General features: G+C 48.9%; 1 protein-coding gene across 1 annotated transcript in view; it reads right to left on the bottom strand.

Moving 5' to 3' along the window:
* Nucleotides 1-15,430, bottom strand: part of LOC129051042 (tensin-3-like) — a 132,490-nt gene extending 117,060 nt beyond the window's left edge. Inside the window, exons 1-2 of the mRNA XM_054535551.2 lie at nt 14,553-15,430; nt 6,676-6,787 (exon numbers count right to left, since the gene is read on the bottom strand). Coding sequence (XP_054391526.2) covers nt 6,676-6,787; nt 14,553-14,630 — 190 coding nt within the window. The 5' untranslated portion in view covers nt 14,631-15,430. The remainder of the gene's footprint in view (nt 1-6,675; nt 6,788-14,552) is intronic.
* Nucleotides 15,431-15,677: the final 247 nt, after the last annotated feature.

The following is a 15,677-nucleotide window of genomic DNA, read 5'->3' on the forward strand; positions in this document are numbered from 1 at the left end:
GCAGGGCTGGGGGCCAGAGCCTGGCCGGGGCTCTCCCATTCAGTGGATCTGGGTCCCAGGTATCAGCAGGGATGGGATGCCTGCCCCCCAAAAGTGGGGACACCGTATCCCCCTGCCTCCTCAGAGGCAAGCAGGATCATAGATTTATTGCTTGCGTTAAGTTAGAAAACTAAAGCCTCTGTGCAGCAGCAGCTTTTGCAGGCCAAGGGCTCTCAACGGGTGGCATTCCCTGGTGTGTCTCCCTAAGGCATTTCAGATCTGCCCACCTCTAAGCCCCAAGCCTCTGCACTGGAAGGTAGTCCCATCCACACCCCCAGGCCAGCCTCATGGCCTCCACGTAACTTCCCATCCCCCAGTACTCCTGCTCTGATGATGGGGGCTTATCTCAGCCACCTCAGCCTACACCATGACACCTCCTGTCCACAGGGCGTCTTGGCCTCAACAGACCATGGCACCTCAGGCTTGGGAGCACCCCTGTCACCTCAGGCTTGGGAGCATCCCCAAACACCTCCTGGTCTCTAGCACACACATTAACTTAACATAACTGAAAAAGCTAATGAAAACAATCATGTCTAAAAGACTTCTGAAACATGGAATCCTGTATGTTTTTTAAAAAGAGTTTCTAGGCCGGGCGCGGTGGCTCACGCCTGTAATCCCAGCACTTTGAGAGGCCGAAGTGGGTGGATCACAAGGTCAGGAGATTGAGACAACCCTGGCTAACACAGTGAAACCCCGTCTCTACTAAAAATACAAAAAAATTAGCCAGGTGTGGTGGCAGGAGCCTGTAGTCCCAGCTACTCGGGAGGCTGAGGCAGGAGAATGGCGTCAACCCGGGAGGTGGAGCTTGCAGTGAGCTGAGATCCCACCACTGCACTCCAGCCTGGGTGACAGAGTGAGACTCCATCTCAAAAAAAAAAAAAGAGTTTCTATTGTTTATTAACATAATTCCTAGAGGTATGTGCATAAAAACATAATGTCTCCTCCAGTTTGGGCTATTTAAAAATTACCCTAAACTAGGTGGCTTATAAACAGTTGCTTATTTCTCACAGCTCTGGAGGCTGCAAGTCCAAGGTCAAGGCACCACAGATGCGGTGTCTGGGGAGGACCCACTTCCTGGTTCATAGATGCGTCTCCTTACTGCATCCTCACCTAGCCAAAGGGGTGAGAGAGCTTTCTAGGGTCCCCTTCATAAGGGCCCTAATCCCACCCGTGAGGCTCCACTCGCAAAACATAATCACCTCCCCAAGGCCCCACCTCATAATGCCACCATCCCATGGAGGGTTAGAATGTCAACATAGGAATTTTGGGGAGACACAAACGTTCTGACCGTAACACAGGGCACACGTGAGGCAGTTCCAAAAAACTATCCCACAGAAAGAAGACAGACACTTCTCTAACGGAAGTCCTCAAGATCTCAGTGCACACATGCCCAAGGGCACAACACTCACCACGTGCTTAAGTCAACAGCACCAGAAACCAGAGGTGGGCCCGTCCCTTGAGTCAGAATGCCTCTGCCTCCAATGGTGCCCATGGCTGCTCTTTCCTCCCAATGCCTCCACCAAGTGCCTTGAGTGGGGGTCCCTCCTCGGGGATGGAGCCTGCAAGTGCTCCCTGAAGGGCAGTGGCCCTCCTTTCTCCAGAAGGCAAAGGTTTTCCTTCATCTGGGCCAGTTCCTGGTTCCTTCTCCTGATAATGGGCCTCCTGCCATGAACTCAACAGGACATGCAGCTTCCCGAGCCTACCACATCCTCAGCTTCTGCCAGTTCTCTCTGCAAAAAGCAGCTGTGTGCTTGCCATCACCCACCACAAAGAAAGGACCCAGGGACCATGGGGACAGACCCTACTGAAGCCCACCAGCCCAGAGGGCTCAAGGCAGAAGAGCTTCACCATATGGGACCGCTAAGAGGAGAGCAAGGAGTGAGGGAGGAATTCAGACACACACACACACACAAGAACACACATGCATGCACTGCAGGCACCCAGGCTGGAAAGGTGTGCACAACTCAACACACCATCCCCAGGATTCACAGCCACCAAGCTCATGGCAACTCTTTGGGGAGAGGCTGAACCAGCGCCCTCTGAAAGGCATCACATCCAGGGTGCAGTGCAGCACTGCCTGCCAGCACGAAGCAGCCGTCCCCTGGGAAGGCGGTGGTCCTGCCCTGCACCTCACTGGCCTGGCAGACCAGGCCCTTTCACGTACACCCCTCCCTGAGTCCCAGCTCTGCACCACTGGATCTGCATTTTCATGCCCATTTTAGGGTTGAGAAAATGGGCTTCATAAAAGCCTACTGTCTAAAACTGCCCAGAGTGAGAGTGGCACAGCCAGAACTTGACCCCACATCCTGATCTCTTTCTACTGCCTCTAGACAAGATATCCTATCCTAGCTGAGGGGCCCAGAGTCACAGACAGGGACACAGCGGGAGCAGGTGCCTGTGTGCCCATAATACCTGCATCCTGGCTGCCCCTGGAAAGGAACCAGCCTAAAAAGGCAATGAGAGCAGCAATGTGTCCCTGCGGTGGAAAGTAAGCTGTGGGGGAGGAGGAGGTAAAGAAGAAAGGGATAAACCAGGCATGAGAAGAGGGGTGAAGTCACCTAACATCATACCTGTCCATGAGTGATTTTCTTCAAGGGATAAAAAAATGTATATGGCTTTTTTTCCCCTTGTTACCTCCACTGACCAAGAATCTATTTCACCAGTGAGAAAAACCAGTGCTATACTGGGTTCCCTGGAGTAGAGGAGCATTAGCCAAACAGGACAGAAGATAATGCTGCACTAGGACAGAGCTGGCAGCCCCGTTGCTTGTCCATGTTGGGTATGTGTGGGGTCCTCCAGGCCAAAGTGGGCCTTGAATCCTCAGAGGTGATGCTCTAGGTGTCTCGCTGCCTCACATCGAAGCAGAACTCCAGAGAGTTCCAAGAGGAGGTGGGAAAGCATCAATACCAACAGAAACCAGTAGATGGGCTGTGGGGCCACCACACTGGGCCTTGTTCTCATGAGTGCCTGGATGTTGCCAGAAGCATGTGAAATTTAAACCATTATCTGGAGATAGCATGCCTTACTTCATCTTCCTTAACAACCAGATGACACACAGCAAGATAAGCCTGTTGAACATCTTGTCCAGATAGGGCACTATTTATTCCCTCTCTTCTCTTTCAAGAACAAAAGCTGCTCCTGTGCGCATGCACATTTTCTGTTTCTGTCTCCCTCAAGATAAGATAATGGATGTCGTAGAGCAGCTGAACTCTACAAAGTGGTCTGAACAGAAGGGATGCTCTCACATGTTCCCTCACAATGTGGAATATCTGTGTGCTCAAGCAAATGCATTCACTCAGACGCATGCACGCATGCACACACATGCAATCACAGGTGTGTGCACTGCTTGTCCTCATATGCATGAACTCAATCATGCATGCATGCACCGCACACATAGCCATGCATATGTACACCCACACACTCAGGCACATACACACCACTCTGGCAGGCCTCCTCACCCCTCCCTAATATTTCACACACCACATATTTAAAATGCCACAAAACAGAGTTCATTTGGAACCAGATGATCAATCTGGGGTCCTTCCCTGGCCCTTTTGAGTGTGTGCAACTGCAGGACAGAGGAAGAGACACAAGTCCCAACCCAGGGAAGGCACTAAGACGATGATCCTCCAGATAAAGAAAGAAGACAGCTCCCCGCCGTCCAAGACGCGCTTGCGTGTTTCACAGCTGGAGGCCGTGCTTTCTTCAAGCTCTTCTCTTTCATTGGTTACATTTACTTTGAAAATAGTCAATGCTACTTGAATGGCAGGAACAGAATACTGAAGTACTAAAAAGGATGTCTGAGATAACTCTTCAGTAAACTCAGTTTTCATTTATACAAAGAAGGAAAAATTACTCCTCAAGCAGTATAACCAACCTAGTGCAGCCCAAGCCACTGTGGTAAGTTGGGCAAAAGGCCTCTGTGTCTAAGCAGCTCTCCCACTGGATTACAGCTCAAGGATGTGTGGTGCAGAGGCTAACCAAACACACATGTGGCATCAGCCATATGGAGCTACACACAGTGGGTTCCCTTCAGAGCAATCCTAACACCAATAACAAAACTAAGTGCCACAACGCTGGCTGTGCACTTTAAGCCTGACTTCTGCCCTTGGAACAGCCCTAAGTCCTAGACCCAGAGTGAGGAGACTTTGCCCATGTCAGGGGCAGGGCCAGGACCCAGCTCTGTCTGACCTCCGCCTTTGCTCCCAAATCAGACCTGTCCCCACATAGCACCTGACAGGCAGAAGTCAGTTCATGGGGAACCTTTGGTTTGCAGCTTTGCCTGAGATATCATCACAGGATGAGGAAGCCGAGAACAAGCCCAGGGTGTCCCTGCTGGTGCCATGCTGCTCATGACAGCTCTCCCAGTATCGCCCAGTGGCTCCGCTGGCACAGGACCAGGGCTCTAGGATCAACACCAGGCCCTTATAGCTCTGATTCCCAGGCTCTCTGGGCTGCTGGTTTCATGGTTCCAATTCAACCACGACTTTCCTTTTCCTTCTTTTCACACTTGAGAGTCAAAGTTAGAGACCAAAATTTTAAAATATGAGCATTTCTGGCCGGGCGCCGTGGCTCACGCCTGTAATCCCAGCACTTTGGGAAGCCGAGGCGGGCGGATCACAAGTTCAGGAGATGGAGACCATCCTGGTTAACATGGTGAAACCCCATCTCTACTAAAAATACAAAAAAAAAAAAAAATTAGCCTGGCATGGTGGCAGGCACCTGTAGTCCCAGCTGCTGGGGAGGCTGAGGCAGGAGAATGGCGTGAACCTGGGAGGCAGAGCTTGCAGTGAGCAGAGATCGTGCCACTGTACTGCAGCCTGGGTGACAGAGCAAGATTCCATCTCAAAAATAAATAAATAAATAAAATATGAGCATTTCTATGAGAATGACATTCAAAGATGGGGAGACTCCTTGGGCTTCTATTTTTGCCATGTTCCTGGAAAGGCACAAAGCCCCTACTGGACCCTGTAGGGTATGTGGGACACAGAGGGGCTGCTATGTTTGCCCACAGACATTTTAGAGCAAGCTTGATGGAGGACGCCTGTCCAAGAGCATCAGTGCAATTTCTCATCACTTTATACCTGCAGGCCCCAAACACAAAGGGCCACCACATTTGGCTGACATGGCCCTCCTGAACTGGACAAGCTATGCAGGGGAATGGCCAGTGACAGGCCACAGCATTCACAGATGACCAAGACATCACCCAGTGCAGTGCCATTTGCAAATATGGGCTTATAACAATGGCTCACACCTGTAATCCCAGCACTTTGGGAGGCTAAGGCAGGAAAATCACTTGGGGCCAAGAGTTCCAGACCAGCCTGGACAACAGAATGAGACTTTGTCTCCAAAAAAGTAAGAAAATTAGCTGGGCCTGTGGCCCATGCCTATAGTCCAGCTACTGGAGAGGCTGAGGTGGGAGGATGGCTTGGGCCCAGGAGGTCAAGGCTGCAGTGAGCCCTTATCATCCCACTGCACTCTTACCTGGATGACAGGGCGACATCCTGTCTCAAAAAAAAAAAAAGTTTTGAATCACAGGATGTCCTATCAGTTGGCTCCGAGTACACTATAGCCCATGTTCTCTGCCTTGGATGCCGATCTAGATGAATTACACAAATGGCTCCCTGGTCTCTGGCTTCTACTTAGCGACCAGGGTGGCTGGTACCCACCACTCATCCAACACATTCTTTAGCACTGACTTCTCCAAGGGGCCGAATCAGAGGAGGGGCACCCCAGTCTTCTCACCCACACTCAGGCCTTTGAACTGTAAAAGAATCCCAAGAGCCCCTTAGAGGCCCCTGGTCACATCCTCAACCCATGAAGGTTTGACTGCATGCATCTTTCCATCATAGGCACCCTAGTCTAAAGTGGCCATCAGGGACCACCTGCTGGGGGTCTGCAGGGAAGGAGGCACTGAGGGGGAGGTCCTAACACCACAGAAGCCCACAGGCTGAGACTCTGCACATTTTCTAGAGGAAATCCCCAACCCCGCAGATGAAATGATGCCAAAGAGCAGCCCCCGCACTCTCCAAGGGCCTGGTCCTCCTAGTGACTCCCTCTGTGTGGTTACCCCACTGGTCCGCCCAGCAGTCCCTGCCCCCCGACCATTCCCACATTCATTACAGTCACACATCTCTTACTAGATTTATTAATGTGCAGTCACAAAAGAATTGGCAAGTTCCATTCATTACTTGACGTCTAAATATCTAGTACCCAAGCTGGTGGCTTAGTTTAGTGACAGGATCTGAAAGGGGCCATACCAAAATGAACCTGGATTCTAAAGATAGAAACATTTCATTCGCAAACTTGAGTAAGAGATCTGAAAGTCAAACTAAATTACCTGAGTTACTGACACTTCAGAGCAGACCCGAGAATAAATGATTAATTTACAAATTGCTGCCTCCTCTCCCATCGGGGAACTCTGCTCTTTCTGTAAAAATGTCCTCAAGAGCACTTATCTGTGTAAATACGGTTGGCCCCTGCTAAGTAAGGGGGTGGGGGGTTGGGGGACATATAAACTAAGAAGGGGAATTCCATGATTTAACTTTCGGAAACTCCCGAAAAAAAGTTTTCGTTTTGTTTTTTGTTTGTTTTGCCTTGGATTAATCGGTGAGAGAATCATAAACACAGACTTACCTCGGCATAAAATACCTTGACCGTCAATAATTTGTTTGCAAACTCCACACACTTTGGATTTTTTAAAGGCCTTGTTCTTAAAAGTGTGCAGACTCGAGGTTAATTCTTCTGGCTGAAAAAGTAAAGGAAGAAATTGTCAACGTTTCATCTCACAGTTTTTTTCTTTTTCCTTTTCGGGAGATAATAAATCTAGTGGAATTTGTAAAGAGCAAAAACAGGAATATTACCAAGCAAACACAGAACAAGAAACCATCTTGGTGATGCTAAAATTCCCAAGACGACCCACGGATACCCTGTTAGCATTCCCAATTCCAGAGTCCTAGACGGACGTTCACTTTCACCCAACTCATCAATCACCACATGGGGTGCCTAGAAACATTACATCAACCAACATCATTATGTGAAAATGCACTCCCTTCCAGACTTGAGCCGTAGAGCCACCTACTTCTGTGACAAAGTAATCCACATACACTTCTAGACTCTCAACCCTTTTTCTTCTGGAAAAAGTAATTAGCTAAACAGCACAATTATGTTATGAGGAAGTCAACTGGCTTTCCTGGTTCAAAGGTGTTCCAGAATCACCACTAAGCTCTTGAGCCTCTCTGAGCTCTCCTGCAGAAGAAGAGACAGTCCAGCCTGTGACACACATGTGGTTCTTCTTCAAACACAATTACAAGCATTAGCACTTGGAAAAACTAACCACTCGGCTACCTATTCATGTTTGTAGAGCCAAGGCTCCCAGCTATGTGATAACCTTGTAAGAATTCAATTTGCTTTTAGAGTCAAGCACTAATCATATCTATTTGCTGATATGTGACCGTGTATTCCATCAGTACTTAATATCTATATGGATTCATTGAGGCCATTACTCACCCACTGGAATAATTAAATTTATTTGAAAAGATGAAATGGTATTTAGAATGTGGAATAAATGGTACAACTTCTTTAGAAAATGGTTTGACAATTTCTTATAAACTTAAACACACACCTGTCCTATGACTCAGCAATTCCATTCTTATTTACACTAAAGAGAAATAAAAACCTATGTCCACAAGAGAAAGAATGGTCATAACAGCTTTATATAACCCAAATGTCCATCATAATAACTATTCTATATGCTGGAAGGTTAAGTAGAGACCTGAAAAACATAAAAAGATCCAAATCAAACATTCATTGAGGAAAATGTAAGAATATGAGATGCAAGATACACTGGATGAGATTACGGGCAGGTTAGAGCCTGCCAGAAGCACAGGTGAATGAACTTGAAGACATCACAGTACAAACCTCCCAACACAAAGCACACAGAGATGAGACAACCTAAATAAATAAATAAACAAGCATCAGTAAGCTGCGGGAGAACTTTAAACAACATAACATATGTGTAATGGAGACTGACGGAGAAGGGCAGGGAAGGGGGGATATTTGAAAAAATAATGGCTGAAACTTTTTCAAACCAGGAGGAAAACTATAAACCCACAGATCCAAGAAACTCAAGAAATTTCTTGGCCAGGCACGGTGGCTCAAACCTGTAATCCAAGCACTTTGGGAGGCAGAGGCGGGTGGATCACCTGAGGTCAGGAGTTCCAGACCAGCCTGGACAACACGGTGAAACCCCGTGTCAACTAAAAATACAAAAAATTAGCTGGGCATGGCGGTGGTGCCTGTAATCCCAGCTACTTGGGAGGCTAAGGCAGGAAATCGCTTGAACCCAGGAGGTGGAGGTTGCAGTGAGCCGAGATCGTGCCATTGCACTCCAGCCTGGGCAACAAGAGTGAAACTCCATCTATATATATATGTATTTCTAGCACAAGAAATGTGACAGGAACTACCCCCAAGGCATACAATAATCAAATTGCTTAAACCCAGTAACAAAGAGAAAGACCTTAAAAACAACCACAGGGCCAAAAGACACATTACATGCAGGGAACCAACCATTAGGATAACAGGTTTCTCATTGTTTTAAAAAATATAAGTGAGAAGACAGCAGTATAATAGAAAATACTGAAAGATGGACACAAAGAAGGGAACAGACACCAGGGCCTACTTGAGGGTGGAGGGTGGAAGGAGGGTGAAAATTGAAAAACTACCTATCGAGTACTATGCTTATTACCTGGGGGAGGAAATAATCTGTACACCAAACCCCCATGACACAAAATTTACCTATATAATAAACCCGCACATGTACCCTGAACCTAAAAGTTAAAAAAATAAACAAAATAAAATAAAACAAAAAACTGAAAGAAAATGTGTCAATCTAGAATCCTGTACCCAATAAAAATAGCTCTTAAAAATAAAAGTGAACCAAAAACTTCTTAAAATATGCAAAAAAAGATATACAATTAAAGCCCAAAAAAAATCATCACCAGCTGACACATATGACATATTAAAGACAGTGCTTGGGCAAAAAGGACATGGCAGATGGAATTACGGCTTTACACCAACAAATGAAGAGCACCAGAAATGCTAATTACACAGGTAAATTTATGAGTTTTTCTTATTATTTAAAGCTCACCAAAAGATAATTAACTGTTTAAACAATAGTGTAATGTGACATATGACATATCTAAAAGTAAATTTTCTGATAAAATAGCACAAAGTTCAGGAAAGAAGAAAAGGAAATATACTATTGATGACAGTGGTTGCTACATCACACTGGCTGCAGCAGGGAGGTGCGGCTGGGGCTGCACTCTCCATGGAGCCGGTGGGAGCGCCGCCTCTTCTGAGTTGGGGTGGGAACTCCCTGGGTGCCACTGCAGCTGCCCAAACTGCAGCTGTAGATCCAAGCCTCCCTGTGTTCTTGAGTGGGGCCAGGAGCAGGCAGGATCTGTCCCCTGGGGTGCAGCTGCAGCCACCATCCACGGCTGCAGACCTGGGCCTCCTACTCCAAGCAGGCGGGAGCTGGAGAAAAGCAGGAGCTCCCTGAGTGCAGGCAGCTGCAGCCACCCTCCCAGGCACAGGACCCAGGCATCTCTGCGGCCTGCACCCTCGGGGGCATGGAAGCCCCCCCCCACCCCACCATCCCTGCTGGCTCAGGAGTGTCTGTTCTGGCTGCCTGGCCTGTCTCCTCTCCCGGCCCCCCACCTCTGATCTCAGAGCGGGATTGGGGACAAGTTCCAGGGCCTTGAATGGCAGCAGTAGGCAAAGTCCTGGACAGAACGGGGTGGGTCCTCAGTAAGGCCCCACCTTCAGGCCAGGGAGGGCCTGTAGGCTGGGGACGGGCTGCCAGTCCCACAGACTGGAGTGGGGACTCATGGTGCCTCTTCCAGCCCACCCATGGCTGCCCATGGACCAATCAGCAGGCACTTCCTCCCCTCCAAGGGCTTTTCCATGTTCAGCCAGAGCAAGAGAGAGGACAGAGAGAATGGAGAGCCCACAAGAGACCAGCTGCACAGAGGACCTACCCTCTCTGCCGAGAGCTTCAGAGACCTGCAGAGATGTTGGGACTTCCAGCTGCAGAGCGGAACCACCCTCTCCAGGGCCTCCTCTCTGCTGAGAGCAGCAGAGTTCGGGATGACCTGCCTACAGAGAGGACACTGTGGGTCTCCTCTGAGCTGTTTAACACTTAATAAAGCTTATCTTCATCTTCTTCACCCTTCCCCTGTCTGCGTATCTCATTCTTCCTGGACACAGGACAAGAACTCAGGCAAAGGTGCCACTGGCCACAGAGGTTTCCAGTCAGAAATTGGACACCCCAAAGATTCCATAAGACTATTATAAGGCTCTCATAGTATTCATGAAGTGGATATAATATCACTTGAAGGTAGCCTGTGATGTTACAGAGGTATAGTATAAACCCTAGAGCAACCACTAAAATCATGAATTGTGGGTAATAAACAAACAAGAGAGATAAAATGAAATAATAAAAATTATTCAATTAATCTAAATGGCAAAAGGAAATAAAAGAAAAGCAGAACAAATAATAGGTAGGAGAAATAGAAAACAAGTAGCAGGATGACAGAGTCAAACCTTGCCATATTAATAATCATATTTATGTAAATAGTCTAAATATCTCAATTATAAGTCAACAAAAGTCATCAGATTATATAAGTATATTTTCTTTTGAGACGGAGTCTCACCCTGTCACCCACACTGGAGTGCAGTGGCGCAATCTTGGCTCACTGCAACCTCTGCCTCCCGAGTTCGAGCAATTCTCTGCCTCAGCCTCCCAAGTAGCTGGGATTACAGGCAACCGCCACCACGCCTCGCTAATCTTTGTATTTTTAGTAGAGACAGGGTTTCACCATATTGGTCAGGCTGGTCTCAAACTCCTGACCTCGTGATCCATCCGCTTTGGCCTCCCAAAGCGCTGGGATTACAGGTGTGAGCCACTACACCTGGTCTTTTTTTTTTTTTTTTTAAGACAAAGGCTAAAAAAAAGAGGTACCTTGCTGATGTTAATCAAAGGGAAGTTGGAGTGGTATATCAGACAAAGTAGGCTACAGATCAAAGAACATTAACAAGGATATAGAAAGTCCTCTCATAACAATAAAAGGACTGATTCATCAAGAACACAAAACAATCCTAAACATTTAATCACTGATATGGTTTGACTGTGTCCCCATACAAATCTCATCTTGAATCCCCACCTGTTGTGAGAGGGATCCAGTGGGAGGTAACCGAATCATGGGGGCAGGTCTTTCCTGTGCTGTTCTCGTGATAATGAATAATTATCATGAGATCTGATGGTTTTATAAGAGGGAGTTCCTCTGCACAAGCTCTCTCTCTTTGCCTGCTGCCATGTGAAATGTGCCTTTCACCTTCCAAAATGATTGTGAGGCCTCCCCAGCACTTGCAACTGTGAGTCCATTAAGCCCTTTTTCCTGTATAAATTGCCCAGTTTTGGGGATGTCTTCATCAGCAGCATGAAAATATACTAATACAATCACCTAATAAAAAACTTCATGGCCAGGCACAGTGGCTCATGCCTGTAATCCCAGCACTTTAGGAGGCCAAGGCGGGTGGATCACTTGAGCTCAGGAGTTCAAGACCAGCCTGGCCAACATGGTGAAACCCCGCCTGTACTAAAAATACAAAAATTAGCTGGGTGCGGTGGTGGGCACCTGTAATCCTAGCTACTCGGGAGGCTGAGGCAGGAGAATCGCTTGAACCCAGGAGTCGGAGGCTGCAGTAGGCTGAGATCATGGCACTGCACTCCAGCCTGAGTTGACAGAGTGAGACTCCATCTCAAAAAAAAAGAAAAAATAAATAAACTAAGGGAAAGGGTCCTGAACCAAGCAGAAGCCTTCATGTAAGTTCTGATACCTACACTACAAGCTCTGTGGCCCAGGACAAGTCACAACCTCTCTTAAATAGAAAAGATATCCTCCCCCTCTTGTCTCTTAACAGCTATTGTAAATGACCAAACGCTATACCATCTATCAGTTCATAAGAATCACTGGGGCAGCTTTTAAAACAGCTGACCCAGGCTCCACCCCAGACCAATTAAATCAGATTACCTGGAGGCTGAATCAGAACACTGGACTGTTGTCAAACCCCCCACCCCAACTCCATCCCGTGATTCCAATTTGCGGCCAAGACAGAATCACCACTGTATATAACAGACTATACTATAAGTATCTATATACATTTAAGGCACTGTTGTTATGTAGTTGTTCCTATGTCGGTATCTGGTTTTTTCAAAGAGATTGCATCCTTTCTGATAACAGAGATTGTGTGTTCAATGCTCTGCAAAAGAAGGATAATGATGCTGCTAATTATGCAGTTGGTAACACTAGCCAAGTGCTTCTGTGTCATTACTGTAATCACCACTAGTCTACAAACCGTGATGGTGAGATGCAAAACCGAGATGCAGCACCACACAGCCAATGGATGAGGCATATGGGACTCAGGCCCCATATGCCTCAAGCCCCAGCCTCACGCTCAGACAAGAGTAGCATTCAAACACCTAACAAACACATCTCTCTATTGCAATGCAGCAGCTGGTACTTACTTTTCACTGGTATTGCAGTTATTTGTTTATATGCCTTCTCTCCTGTGCTAGATTGCAGTTTCCTAGATGCAGGACACCAGGCTCTTTCCCCTTTGTCCTCTTAGGGCCCTGCCCAGCGCCTGGCAGACAGTGGACCATGGACCCTCAATTAATACCTGTTGACCAAATGAATTAGCCACAGTCTGTGGGCCAAGGAAAGATACTGTGACCTTTTATTCCTTACAAATACCTTTATTCCAACCAGGGAGAAAGAGGCACTGTTTTCCTGCAGCTTTCTTGCCCAGCGGTCCACAGCTAGAAAACTTAAAGAGGGAAACAGCATAAGCACTGTTGCGAGGGCTCAGCCATTTGAATTGCTGGATCCCTGAGGAGTTCATTTAAGATAGTGTAATAACATCTGCTCACGCTTCATCTGTACATAACATCTCTATTGTGAAATGAGACCAGACGGGATTAGACTGCCCTTGTTTTCACCTGATACTGTGCTTTCATTTCTCCCAAAGGGGGAGAGGAGGCAGCAATGCTGAAGCATTTAGCAGGCTCAGTTCAGGAATCTAAATTGCACTTAATTGTTAGGAACAAAATGTTGGAAGGGTAGAGAGCAGGCTGCTGGTTCCACAAGGACTCCCTGAGGGGGACACAGTAATTAGTGCTGGTCTTGATTGTGAGGTCTCTTTTGAGAAAGAAAAATCTCTGCAAAATTGAACAGGGAGGTGCTCCACATGAATGCTCCACTCTGCCGAAATGCAAAACCGCAGGGACCTCTCGGATAGGTTCTCCCGGCTAAAGGTCGCCCTGGCAAAATGGTTACACACGCAAAAGTGCAAAGCTGCATCAGCACAATCCCAGCTACGTTTTCCTTTCAGGAAATATTCAGCTCCACCATAGTAAGAGGATTTAGGTGGGCATTCAGGCACCTGGGAAACCTTCAGAGGCATTCTGGAGAGGCAGACACTGATCAAAAACACATTCCCAGCCCAACTTCACTCTGATGTTAAACAGCCAGGAACACTTCCAGGCCTGGGGATATTTCCCAGCCCACAGGGGGGCGGTATCTGGGGCAAGAGGGACACCCTCCACATCCAGCACATATTGTTCCCACACTTCCAGGCAGCAGCGTTTGACCACTACACTTTAAAAGGGAACGCAGTACACCTCAAGTAACCAGCTGAAATTTTGACAGTTTTTCACTCCACAGAACCTTATAAAAGTTTCAGAAAAACAAATGCAATGACTTGGGGAAAGGGAGGCTGAACCTAGCGGGGAGCCAACTAGCACTGCTCTGTTTAATTCAAACACCGTGAAGGGCCGTCTTGTGGACCACAGAGCACCGCTGGAACCCATGCGGTCCCCAGGGAACCTGTAAGGATTCCTACATCCCAGCGCATCCCCCACGTCATTGCAGAGCTCAAATGCCCTTTACCTTTGCAAGAAACACGCGAGGGATAGCAGGTCTGCGCAATGGCCAGTATCCCAATTCCATTGCAGGGAAAGGAACCCAAGAAGCCTTTTCAAGAGGCAGTTGGGTTAGAAAGAGCTAAGCCCCAACCCTCTTCCACGCTTACCAGAAGACTCCCCCATTAGGCAAAGCTCCACTGGCCCTCTCGCTCCTTGTCCTGCGCGCGCACACACAAGGGTACACACGCACCCACCAGGACTCAGGCACGGACCAGCGCACACATGCCTGCACACACAGACGCGCGCTCACAAGCACACACGCGTGGACGTGCAGACGGGGTGCACAAACACACACCGACATACGCGCACTGACAAGGGCACACGCATACACATGAGCACAAGCGGGTACACACCGGCACAGCGTCCACGGGCACCAGTGCACACCCGGCGCAGCCCACGTGCATGCAGCCCTGAAGGCGCCCGTGCCTCGTGCCCCTGGCCCTGCACACCAGCTCCGGGCTGCACTCACCTGGCGCCGGCGCTGGCGCGACCGGGTTCCGCGCGCGAACCCTCCCGGTGGCCTGGGGGTCAGGGCGCGCAGCCGCATGGCCGCCCCTGCCGCCCGCGGGGAGCCGGGTCCGGCCAGGCGAGGACGGCCGCTGACCCCTCCCCAGCGGCTATCGGTGGGGGGAGGATGCCTCCCGAGTCCCCTGCGGACACAAGTCCCAGGAAATGGCCAACACGGGAGGGGCCAAGGGCTCTCCGTGGCCGCCGGCCCAGGTCCCAGCCGCGCGCCGCCGCCTCCACAGCCACTCCTGCCCGTCAGAAGTCAGACGCCGGGAACAAAAGCCAGGCGCGAGCGCACGGTCCCGCACGGCGTCCCTCCATCTGACACGAATTAGCCCTCCCTCCCCCGCCCGCCCCAACCGCAGCTCTGAACAAGCGCGGAGGCACAGGCTGAGCCGCCAAACACTGGGAAAGTGGGTGAAGAAACGCCTTCCAGGCGGGGGGAGCGGGGTCTTGCAGCCGCCATCTGACTGGAATTACCGACGCGCCGCGCTTGGCGCAGGGTTCAGCTTTACTAGGATTTCAAACCGCTCCGAGAACGCTGGCTAGGTGCTTAAAAGAATCAAAACCGAGCAAGCTCTTTGGCTTTCGGAATTTCTAAATCTTGATTATTATCCAGTCAACTCTGCATCTGTAATGAACAGTAATCTACACTACCCTGATAATCTAACTAGCAAACAGGGCATTTGGAGTGGAAAGCAGGGAAACACCGAGGCAGAAAGGCTTTTTTTCTAATTTGCCTCTTCAACTAAGAAAAACTAGGAGCCTGGCCTTGCAGAGAGGGACACGCCTAACCAGGTGAGGATTTCAAGCAAAGGTCAAAGCACAGGACCGCCCGGGGCCTTGCACACCTCGGGGCTGGGCTGCACCTCCCTGCCCCCCTCCCTATCTCCCAGCCTATCCCTCCCTCACCCCCCCCGACCCCCACCCCCCGCCATCCTGCTCCTGGCAAATCAGGACAATTCACAACACATCTGAAGTGCCTTCTTCCTTTATGGGTCTGCGATTTTAGAAGGAAATTAGAAACCCGAAGTTCAGGAGGTGAAGATGACAGGGTGATGGCAGAAGATGGACAAGCCAGGATCCT

The sequence above is a fragment of the Pongo abelii genome, chromosome 19, assembly GCF_028885655.2.
Source record: "Pongo abelii isolate AG06213 chromosome 19, NHGRI_mPonAbe1-v2.0_pri, whole genome shotgun sequence".
In the NCBI taxonomy this organism is placed as follows: domain Eukaryota; kingdom Metazoa; phylum Chordata; class Mammalia; order Primates; family Hominidae; genus Pongo; species Pongo abelii.